General features: G+C 36.8%; 1 protein-coding gene across 3 annotated transcripts in view; it reads right to left on the bottom strand.

Moving 5' to 3' along the window:
- AGMO (alkylglycerol monooxygenase) overlaps positions 1-12539 on the bottom strand; it is a 345189-nt gene that overhangs the window by 117819 nt on the left and 214831 nt on the right. For 2 of the 3 annotated variants that reach the window (XM_053553827.1, XM_053553826.1), the window contains exon 13: positions 7907-7964. The exons of the other annotated variant lie outside the window; for it this stretch is intronic. In XM_053553827.1, the coding sequence (XP_053409802.1) occupies positions 7941-7964 (24 nt within the window). In that variant the 3' untranslated portion in view covers positions 7907-7940. The remainder of the gene's footprint in view (positions 1-7906; positions 7965-12539) is intronic. 3 annotated transcript variants of the gene reach the window in all.

The raw sequence follows: 12539 nt of genomic DNA, 5'->3' as shown, positions 1-12539 counted from the left end.
TTTCCCATATAAACAGAGGAGGCTGTGGAAAACTCTCTCTAAGAGGAAGTGTGAGGGTAACCTAAAGAACGAGGTGCGGTTGCTCTCTGTTTCCTCCAGGTGTTTGCTGAGCGTCCACAGAAAACACCACGTGCTCCCCTGTACCCCAGTCCTGACCCACTTCCTTGGCTTCATTCTTCTTCATATCCGACTTATCACTGTGTAAGATACTCTACACGGGGTCCATAATATCTATGTGCAATTTAAATAGACAACTGCTTTGTTAACTTATTGCTGTAGTCAACCTTTCTCTTCTAGAACGTAAACTCCCTAACGGCTTTGATCTTGCCTGTCTTCTTTCAATACATACAGCGAGCCTAAGAAAATTCCTGGCACATACTCGATGCCCATTCCAACAATATTTTCAATGCTTTAAATCATTGGTTTTGCTTAAAATAAGTTATTATAAATTTCAGAAATCTAGAAAGAGAGGTGATGAGGAGCTCCAATTTAAGCATAGTCCACAGGGAGAAACCCTCCGTGATTAAAGTGGACGCTGCCTACCCTCAGGCAGCCGTGGACCAGGCAAATGGCAAATACTTGCTGGAAGAAAAAAACATTAGTTAAATTAAATTGACAGAACAATTCAAATATATCTGTACTATCAGGGCAGAATAAACTAGGATTCAGCAGGTGCCCTTGTCATACAGTTAACGCTTATTGACTCAAAAGATGTCACTTATTGACAGCTATGCCAGATATATTCTGTTCATTGTCATATTCAATCCCCTCAAATTTAATGAGATCCCTCACAAATTTTACAAAAAGAGAAATAGAGATTAAGTAACTCTGTCAAGAGTACGGCTAGGAACCGACAGTTTTGGCATTCAAACCTATCTCTTGGAATCAGGTGCCTTGGACTAAAAAGTTCCCAGTTTTGAGAGCACCTTTCCTTTGCTGAGCTTGTAGAGAGCAGAGCTGAAGCTCCTTAAAGTTAATGGAGTATCAAGCACTGCACTTTAGATCAGGGGATTGATGAATAAACCGTACAGGGATCTTGTGCTCCAGTCATTTATGGCCAGATGAGGGAAAAACAATCATTAACATACAGAAGTTTAGGGCATCATTTGTGCTGGGATACAGCAGATTCAGTTACAGGATATTATACGGCCTTTACTTAGCTCCAACTGCTCTACTAATTTCAATCCCAAAGATAGAACTTGGTCATGCATGTGGGTGGCTCACAGCAAGCCTAATCTTAGGACTCTGGGAGGCCAAGACAGGAGGATTCCTTGAAGTCAGGAGTATAAGACCAGCTTGAACCCGAGTGAGATCCCGTCTCTACTAAAAATGGAAAGCCATCAGCCCGGCAAGGTGGCACATGCCTTGAGCCCCAGCTATTCAACAGGCTGAGCAGAAAGATCTCCTGAGCACAGGAGCTGGAGGTTATGGTGAGCGATGATGAGGCACTGCATACTAGACAGGGTGACACAGCAAGACTGTCTCAAAACAGTAACAAAAGTAATGACTTAGTAATGCAATCCATACGTATTGATATAAAATACAATATTTTGACAGTCATGAATGTTGTCATTTCTGGATCTGAGTTACTAGAAAGTTTGAGCTTTTTTGATTTAAGCATCCTGATATTGGAGCTATTTTGTATTTCTACAGAAGCCATTCTGTTTGTGTTCATCAGTTGCACACATTTTTCTGGGGGAAAACTTTATCTGCTTGTAGAGACAATATATTTTAGTTGTTAATAGCAGGATTTTAAAGTCAGACAGTCATGTGTGCAGGTCTGGGCCTGTTACCTACTGACTCCAGCAATTTCCTTAACCTTCTTCTAAGCTTTATTTTCTTTTTCTGAAAGCCAAATGGAAGTGTAGGGATCGGCTTGCAAAATGATCTCAATGATCTCTACCTTCCGATGATTGACTGTCTATTAGCCCCACTGACAATGAATCCTTTGGAGGAAATGTTTGCATGTGACTTCTAGTTAGGTTATAAAAGGTATTGCATATTTCCCCTTGGCCTCTTGGATTGTTCTCTCTGGAGGACATCAGAAACCATGTTTTGAGGACCTTGGGTGATAAAAGTGGAGAGGTCTATATAGAATAACTAAGGCCACCCCATTAATGGCTGGTATCTTTTTCCTAGCTTTGGAAGTGAGTCTTCTAGATATAGTCTAGACTTTAAATAGCTTCATCCCCAGCCAATACAGAGAGTGGAAAAAATACATGCACATATTTTCAAAACTTAGAATATTAGTGGTTATATGTGTTTTGTTTACATACTTTGTTGTTCGCCAAATTGAGTCAAACTTATAAGTGTGGCCCCCACACAGACAGTGGGCATCATTCCAAATAGGTGTGGATATACCCAAGTCCTCCTCCCCACTCTTCCAGCTTAATTTTCATTGAGATTTATGTCTGAGTGTGTACTTACGTGTTGATCAATCAGTTCCTACCTGGGATGGAATAAAGGTGTTTATTCCTCCATTCTTGTGAATTTTCACTTGTTAAAGAAAGAGAAACTATATTAAATTTGAAATACTCAAGTCACATTTGACTTCTGCAATTACAAGAGGTGCTCAATGTAACGTGTATTTACCATTTGTTATCTGTACATATTATTACAAATTTAATACAGTTTTTTTCCTTGTTCAAAATGTGTATGCATTTTTCTTGACACCCTCTGTAGATGATTATAATTGCAAAGTAAAAAAAAAAAAAATGAAAAGGGTCTGCCAAGCTAAGCCCTTCCTGAATTTCTGAACAGAAGCTGTAAGAAGCAAAGATGATTATTGCTGTTGAAGCCACTAATGTTTTTAAGCAATTTATTATTCAGCCATTATAACTGGAATGGGATAACATATCTAGTTCAATTGATATAACAATAAAGTGAGGAAATATTATGTATAAAGAGGTAAATATAGTGAGTAGGACACTATCTGTGCCTAAAAAAAATCTGGGGTGGGTGCTGCAACAATTGTGTGTGTGTGTGTGTGTGTGTGTGAGAGAGAGAGAGAGAGAGAGAAAGAGAGAGAGAGAGAGAGAGAGAGAGAGAGAGAAGGCTTTTGCTTAAAACGCAGGGAAAAGGATAGAAAACTATCAAAACCGGCTATCTTGCCACATAGATTTTTGCAATTTGTTGCTAAAACTGTGTGTTCCACTAAAACATCTCCTCTTTCTCCTCTTTTCTTACTGGCCTAGACTGTATTTCCCAACCTCCTTTTTAGTTAAAAATTGCCATGCCACTAAGTCCAGTGTAACGCCAGTGTAATGGGACCAGAGGCCACGTGTGATGCCCCAAACCCGCCAGGGCACAGTTTTGCACTCTCTTTCCACTCTTCCCTAAGAAGGGAGCACATTGTATATCAAATCAGTACACTGAACCCATAAATGCATCAATGTACACAATGTACAGTTATAATTTAATAAAAATATATATAAAGTAAAAAATAAAAATAAAGTATCAAAAAAAATTGTTAGATGGAAGGAGACAGGGTTCCTAAAGGACAGTATAAAATGGTACAAACTCTACAGAAATACTAACAGGAATCCTAACAAGAGTACATACTAACAGTGATGCTGACATTTTTTGTTAGCAAACATTAAACTTCAGTTCTATTCCGCTACTGATCCTTAGATCTTATCTACTCCAGGAGGTATAGTGGTGCTCATTGATATCCACCGTCACTGGACCCTGGTAACCTCCTCCCTATCCAGACCCTTTCCTCTGTTGTTAGCAGTCCACTCTCTGCCTGGTTGTGATACGCCACAGGCACTTAAAGTGAGTCAATCTCAACTGTTAAGTGTACCGCTCAGGATAAGTTCTGTCTTATCTGGAAAATTCACTAAATCAGATTAAAAGAGACGGCATTTTCAGGCACCGGATTCAATGTACTTCACATCAATTTTTCTCTGCTTTGATGTACTCAGAATTCTATCTTCTTTCTGATATGTTATTTCATTTTTCCCCATTTACTTGCACACCTTGTTTATAGGTGGCCCGTTCTGACCTGGAATCTGGATTTCCCAATTTATTAGCTGGATGATCCTGAGAAATTCAAAATAGTCTGTAAGACTTTCCATAAGACTTTCCTTGTATTTCTAAGAATAGTTAATATGAAATAAGATAAAGTAAATAAAATAAAGGGCCTAGGAAAGGGCCTGGCATTTGGGAGGTGCTTAGCAAATAATATCTAATATTACTCAAAATAAAAAGTCACTTACCAAAATGACTTAAATTCAATAGCAAAATGAAAATACATTTCACTTTTTTTGGATTCATACTGATATTTAAAATCCAACATTTTCACATCCCAATTTTCTGGCAGATATTAAAAATCATATCAATATCTTACATTATGTGATATGTCGCATAACGTTTCTGGGCATGCGAAAGTCAAAAGGATCAGGTCCTCTTTTTGTTATGCTTTGCCTCCCCTTCATTTGAAATCTCTCTAGCACTAGAAAGTCTTTATAAACACTAGAAGGAAAAGCTTACAGTCCAAATGTATAACCAGAAAATTGAACTGAACTCTATTTTGCCATAATATCCTGCACTAATGTGATGATACAGCTGACAAAATTTAACAAGCTGACTGGTATTTATATTAGAGCACCACTTTGTAGCTTGAAATGGATACTCATACCAGCAGGTGTCAAGACTCAACAACAATCCACTTTTAAAGTTAAATGCAGATTACACACTGAAATTCTACAGAGAAAACTCCCACCCTTCTTCCCCTCATTCCCCCCTCTCCCATAGCTTCTTCTACGCTATTCACTAACGTAAGGGCACTTCACTGAACATAAATAAATTGGGAAAAATCCTTTCAGGCCTGAGAAACATCAAAGTCCATTTCAGAAATGAGAAATAAAATGTGACTTCCTCTCAACAAACAAACATCTTGAGGATGACTTTTTTTTTTTTTAACCACATTAACAAGGGATTTAGAGTCCTTATAATCTCTTTGAACTTGGTAGTAAGTTTCAATGTGTTTTGCATGTTGATGTTAAATATGGCTCTGACAAGTGCTAATGTATACCCTTTGGATTACCTGATACTCCCTTTAGAGATGCACTACTGAATTTGAAAAAAAAAAAATACAAATAAAAAAAGAAAGTTTCTCCTTTGAGTTCAAATATTAACTTGTAAAGAAAATAAAAAGATAGTAATATTTAAAATGCTTAGAAAAGTATTCATTATGTGTATTATGTTACACTAATCTAGATATCACAATCAATAGTTCCCAAAATGATTACAATAAATGTCTGTGAAAAGCGGTGAAACTAATTGCAGTTTGGTATTTCTTAGTCATTTTTCTTTGCAAAATTTCCAAATTCTTACTGTATGAATTCCTAAAATATCTCTTCCTCCAGTGATCTCAATAGTTAGCATTTATTGTGGTCTGAATATTTAAAATTTCCTACTAAATTCCTATGGAATATAAATAAACCCAAGTTTCAGCATGAACAAAGTAATTCACTAAGGAAAGGAGTTAAATTTTTATGATACCAAGGGGATTCCTGAGATCAGAACGCTCCAGATAATATAAAAGGTAGTTTCACAAGTGTTTCTATTTTCTTATCACATTTTATGTGTAAAAACCAATAGCAAATGATTTTAAAAGAAACAAATGAAAAGACAAACAGAAAAGAAAAATCCACAGAGCAACTTTGAAACTAAATATCATCTTGAAATGATATATTGACATGTAAAATTATTAATCATGCTAAAGTTTTTAATAAGAAAAAATGATCAAAACTAGGTTTATTTATGCCTCGTTGAATCATTTGTTTTAAGGCATAGGGACATGCCTTCTTCTTTACAGTCATACTAATCTGCTTTAATATAGTCCTATCTTTGGGGCACTCACAAAATGTCACGTCATCTACTCTCTCTTCATGATATCAAAGTCACTGAAAAGTAGGTGATTAGAAAATAGCAATCTGCTAGAACTTCAACCCTTTGTTTTCCCCTGGGGCAGTGGATTATTTCTTCATCAGAATATCTGTTAGTTAATACCAAAGGCTTCGCCCAACTTCAAAGCAGAGATATTAAAGGCTCACTTTCCACTACAAGGCAGGTGTATTTTTATTAGCTTTCTCTTTCAAAATTGCTATGACTTCACTTGCGGATATCCCGCCAACAACCGTTATTGAAAGCCTTACTATAATTGCTAAGTTACAGGCAATGTCTGAAGCACAAAACCAATGTCACTTACAGCCCTCCAACAATTGACTGAAACCAAGTGTTACATCATTAAAGCTGAATTACAACACACCCACGGCGTGTTTTCCATGTGTGCTGTATTTTAAACAATAGTAGAGCAAAACCTGGCTATAAATTCACAGATCCCCCAATTTGTTCAAATTCGTGAACAATAAGAGCTGTCCGAGAGCTTTTGCTGGCTCTATTTTACTCAGAAATGTCATGCACCAAAATTAAATGTCTGTTTGGATTTTATTGGAGATGGAAATGCTAGCTTTATGTTGTAAATTTAAACAAGCTGCCAGAAAGGGAGATGCACGTTTTGTATCGCTGGGGAAGGCATATTCAGCTCTAATTGCTTATGGTAACACAAATAAACTAATGTAAAGTGTTCCATTCCTTAACTGGTTTTGTGTAAAATAAATCAGCTGAAGTGATGATGGCTCAGGTTTTCAGGGGGGTTGGGGATTTCTTTGATGGAGTTAGATATGAAATCCATTCATTTAGCTATTGTTGATAATTAGGAAGTTTTCTGGAAATTCATGAAAATGGAGTAAGACATTCATTAATGCTGATAAAAGAAAACATTGGCAGCATATTCACATTGCTCTTTTTTTTCTAATTAGAGTCAACCCATTTCATTATTCTGTGATCTAAGTGGAAATATTTCTTCTGTCATAGTGGTATGCAAAGCTATTATAATTACTTTTCTAGAAAGGTCGACAAGTTTTTTATTTGGCTTCAGTGATTTTATGGTGCCTAGATTCCACCGGAAAATATTTAGTCACTCGCTTACTTGGATAGGAATCCATCACCTGGAATAGAAATCATGGTAAACGTGCCAGCATCTTTGTGCAGACAGGCTCTGAAAATATATACTAGGGAAGGCTACTGCCAAATGACTTGTGTCTGGCCAGCACTACCTTGGAAATGTTCTCTGCATACCAGTTACTGTTAAGATTTATTATAGCATGTGTAGATAAATACATTTTAGTTTTCATATCCATAATTTAGATAATACAGTAGCATTCACATTATACATAGTCTTCAGCTGTGATTTTAGCAGCCATTCCCAATATTCAGATTTCTTACCAAAACCCAATGGCAGCCTTCATGTCATTTTAAATAGATCACACTAAACCAAGTAACAGGAATTTACAAAATGCTTTTTTTTATTAATCCATAGAAAAATTAGTGTACATTTCTAAAAAAATATATCCCCAACATGAGAAAAGACATCAGAATAAACAGAAAACCTACATGGAGAATTAGGCCCCTGTAAAAATATGCAATAATCTTAAAGCTACTGGTTGTTGGCTAGGAGGTTGAATCGTCAACTCCTATACTTTCCATTTGTTTAAATCTCTGCATTTGTATGAAAAGTACATACCCCACCCCCAAATTTTTATAGGTTGTCTCTTCTAACAGATTCAATTAACAGCACAAATTATGATGGCAGAAGAAATTCATCACATCTACTGAGAAGAAAACAAAATAAAACAAGAAAACTATGTTCTCACCACAAATATATGTCTACCCAATTCTTTTCTTTGGTTAGAAAATTTCAGAGCCAAGTGAATCAAAGCAGCCATACTATTTTAAGGTTTATTTGTTTTCTTTAAATTTGGCGAACACTGTTCTTTCCTATAAAATTGGTTGACTCAATATGGAAAAAATATACACCATTAAATTTCAGCATACTCACTTGTTATTTTTCATCTTGAATCCCAAAACCTATCTTACTGATTCATGTAGAAGGATTGCTGTCAAATAAAAAATAATTTATAAAATGATGTGCTCCTAGTTAAAGCCTTGATTGTCATTTAATTGTATATCATTGACTATATTAATCACATTCTGTAGATTCTAGGATATGGGCTATTATACTCATTAAGTATTTGTAATTCTACTACTTGGTGCATTTTTTTTAAGATTATCATGCAAAATTTTATTTCTTTTCTATAGCCAGCAACAAACAACTAGAAAATGTAATTTTTTTTATGTATTCTTCATTTATAATTATTTTTAAATTTATTTCAGATTAATATGAGGGTCAAATGATTAGGTTACATTGTTTGTGTTTTTTAGGTCAAGTCTAAGTTGTGGTTGAGCCCTTCACCCAGGAAGTGTGCTGTGCCCATTAGGTGAGAGTCCACCAATCCCCCTCCCACCTCCCCTCTCTCCTTCCTCTCCTCCTCCAGCCTCCTGCTTTGAATTTAATGGTGTTTTTCTTTCCTATGCGCCTGTAGTTGTTCATCTATTGGTTTCATATTAGTATTGAGTACGTTGTATATTTGCTTTTCCATTCTTTTTTTTTTTTTTAGAGATAGTCTCACTTTATCGCCCTCCGTACAGTGTCATGACATCACAGCTTACAGCAACCTCCAGCTCTTGGGCTTAGGCGATTCTCTTGCCTCAGCCTCCCAAGTAGCTGGGACCACAGGCAACTACCACAATACCTGGCTATTTTTTGTTGCAGTTTGGCCGGGACTAGGTTCGAACCCGCCACCCTCAGTACCTGGGGCTACTTGGTGCATTTTGATGCACACTGAGAAAATCAAACAGAAACTCGGCTATGTGTTATTTCCACTTTCAACATTGCTAGTAAATCTTAGGTTGCAATAGTTATGTGATCAAAAAATAATTTATTAAGTAATTGCTTATTAGAGCCCACATATATCTCAACAAACCAAGATGGCCTAGGTTGCATTTACATTTGGACTGTAGAATAATTTTCCCAAACCACATAAACAAAACCATTTTGACACCTGGTCTTTTAAAGTTCATGAACTTCAACATCTAAAAACATGTGTGAGATTGTCAAACATTCCAGTGCCCTCCCTGGGGACACCCAAACATATGTAATCGTGTATATCACAATGTCATATGCCATCAAATTTTCTTGAAAGAAAATTACTGGGTCCTTTTATCAGGGAAGCAAAATGTCAGCGCTCTGAATCTGTGAGATAAGGAGCAAGGACTTGTGAAACAGTAAGAAGTTGAACTGCAAAGGTAGGCTTTATGAAGTTTGGGTCAAACATGCCCATTCTTTCTAAATTCCCTTTTATTAAATACTACAAATTAGTGCCAAATACTCCAATAATGTCACAAGTGTGCAAGAGAAAAGAAATTAAGCCAGAAATTGCATTTCAATAGCAGAGTATATTTCATAATTACTCAATTTATATTCTCAATCGTGCCGGGGAGGAGGGAGACAGCTGGGAGGAGGGCAGGCCATGAGAGGATTGATTGCTCCTGAAACAGGGGAGTGTCTGGTAGCTTAGCACATCTCAAGGACACACTTGAGGAAACCAACCCCAGCTACTTAGCTATTCATCTCTGCCATGCCAGAACTCTTCCCAGCTAAACAAAGAATTTTGGAGAGGGGCAGGTGGAAAGACTGATAGAATCCACTACTTGCAACACATATGCAGAGATTAGCTCTTTCTAATTCTGCCAGAGGAAGTGGGAGGGTTAATTGCAAACCACCTGCTCACCCTGAACAGTCTTAACACTTGATAGCAATAGGTTCAAAGAATGCAGCAGCTCAAAATCTCTTTAGCAGTCTTTGTCCACCTGTCTTTGAGAGCAGCCACGGGCTAAGTCCTGCCAGACGTTTCTTACATTAACCAGATTGCTAACCCTTTTGGCCATGGGCAGTTGCATTAGGCACCTGGGCTTCACTTTCCAACTCCGAATGGCAAGAGGAAGCTTCTATCCACTGGATTCTTAGCTGCAGCAACTAACTGAAAAAAGTGATTAAAATATTCAAGGCAGACATAATAGAAGATCTGAGGTTGTAATTAAGTAGTCACTTGGGATGGGAAGGGAAGATATGATCAGAACCTTATATCAGATGCAGAGGACTATTTTCTAAAGTACTTCCAGAACACTTTTATATATATGAACAAACTTACTTTTATTTTTACCATCTAGAAACATTTTAAGATGCAGATTTCATGTTTTCTCTTTGTAACATTACTTCAAAAAGTTTTTTTACTGAGGTGAAATTCACATACCATAAAGTTAATCATTTCAAATTATACAATTCCATAGCATTTAGTATATTCACAATGCTATGCAGTCATTTTTTATGAAGTTCCAAAACATTTTCATCGCCTCGAAGAAAAAAAGTGAATTTTTACAAATTAATATCATAGGCAAATATTTAAAAATTATATGAATTTATTTTTAGCTGTAGATAAGGATTATGTAATTCCCAATGCAATCAGATTGTTGTTAAAACAGCTTGCTAATAAAACTATTTTGAAATTTTGTAGCTGTGATGCTTTTATTTTCTTAGATTATCTAATTTAAGGTCACTATTTGACAGAATGTACCTTCAAAAGACTTTCACAGGTATTCCACTCTACAGATCTTTTCTTCCCCCAGCTCCCTACCTGCTTGGGTACCATGGACTTAGCACTTCCTTGGTTCCTGGAAGGGAAACCCACTTGAAAGTAAATTAGTAGGATGTATATAATATTACTAAAGATATATCTCTGCAAATGAGGGCAGAGCTGAAGGGCTGTCTATAATTAGCTGTGATTACACCCCAAATTGTCGTTCCCCTTGTTCCGTTTTCTTGACCTCTAACAATCACTAACAAGTTTCACTCCTCTGGAACAAGGTCCTCTAATATTGGAAGCATTTCAACCTCACCTTCAATTTATATGCCTTACTTATGAAAACAAAAGTAAGCAGTGTCTTTTATATGTTTAACTGGAAGTAAACATTTCTACTTTAAACATTGTGGGGAGGAGACGTTTGCTTGGCAGGTGAGAAGTGACCTCAGTTCTCCCAGTACATTTGTGTACTTGGCTAAATGTTAGAATCACTGGGAAAGTTTTTTTCTATAGGTCTTGCGTGTTGAAATTCACATTTTTTAATTTTTCCAGATGACTGTAGTGGCTACAGTGCAAGCTATGGAAACTACCGCCCTTCTAAAGCTCTTTCCAAGCAGAAGCTGCCACTCATGTCAGTGACCATGAATAAGACCAACAGGAGAGATGGGGAAGGCTGAGAGGAGGACATTCGGTCAAGACTGTTAGTTTATTGGCTCTTGCAAAAATATCTCCAGGGTCAGTTTCTATCATCCAAAGCCCTGGCAAGGATTTATCAGAAGAGACTACTTTAAGCTTTGTTAACTCGCAATATTATATGCCAGCTTGCAATGGAATGTAAGTAATGAAAAATAGAGTTTGCTGCCTAGTATGCTATAAACCAGGTTCTCACTGAAGAAATTAAAAATACAATGGATATTAAGTCTAGTGAAAACATCTTATTTTCCCATTCTTATATAAAACGATATAAAAATCTGAAAAGACTCTATTTAACAAATGGTGCTAGGTGAACTGGCTGGCAACCTGTAGAGGACTGAAACTGGACCCACACCTTTCACCATTAACAAAGATAGACTTTCACTGGATAAAAGATTTAAACTTAAGACATGAAACTACAAAAACACTAGAAGAAAGTGCAGGGAAAACACTTGAAGAAATCGGCCTGGGTGAATATTTTATGAGGAGGACTGTCCAGGCAATTGAAGCAACACCAAAAATACACTACTGGGATCTGATCAAACTAAAAATCTCTGCACAGCCAAGAACACAGTAAGTAAAGCAAGCAGACAGCCCTCAGAATGGGAGAAGATACTCGCAGGTTATGTCTCCGACAAACCAGAATCCACAGAGAACTCAAACATATAAGCAAGAAAAAAACAAGTGATCCCATCGCAGGCTGGGCAAGGGACTTGAATAGAAACTTCTCTGAAGAAGACAGGTGCACAGCCTACAGACATATGAAAAAATGCTCATCATCCTTAATCATCAGAGAAATGCAAATCAAAACCACTTTGAGATATCATCTAACTCCAGTAAGATTAGCCCACATCACAAAATCTCAAAACCAGAGATGTTGGTGTGAATGTGGAGTAAAGGGAACACTTCTGCACTGCTGGTGGGAATGCAAACTAATACTTTCCTTTTGGAAAGAAGTTTGGAGATCGCTTAGGGATCTAAAAATAAACCTGCCATTCGATCCTGCAATTTCTCTTCTAGGTATATATCCAGAAGACCAAAAATCACTTTATAACAAAGATATTTACACCAGAATGTTTATCACAGCCCGATGCATATTTGCTAAGTCATGGAAGAAGCCCAGTGCCCACTGACCCACGAATGGATGGATAAATTGTGGTATATGTACACCATGGAATATTATGCAGCTTTAAAAAAAAAAGATGGAGACTTTACCTCTTTTATGTTTACATGGATGGAGCTGGAACATATTCTTCTTAGCAAAGTATCTCAAGAATGGAAGAAAAAGTACTCAGCCTT

Source organism: Nycticebus coucang, chromosome 11 (genome assembly GCF_027406575.1).
Source record: "Nycticebus coucang isolate mNycCou1 chromosome 11, mNycCou1.pri, whole genome shotgun sequence".
NCBI classification, from domain to species: domain Eukaryota; kingdom Metazoa; phylum Chordata; class Mammalia; order Primates; family Lorisidae; genus Nycticebus; species Nycticebus coucang.
Note: the sequence above shows the minus strand (reverse complement) of the source record. Positions and strands in the feature narration are given on the sequence as shown.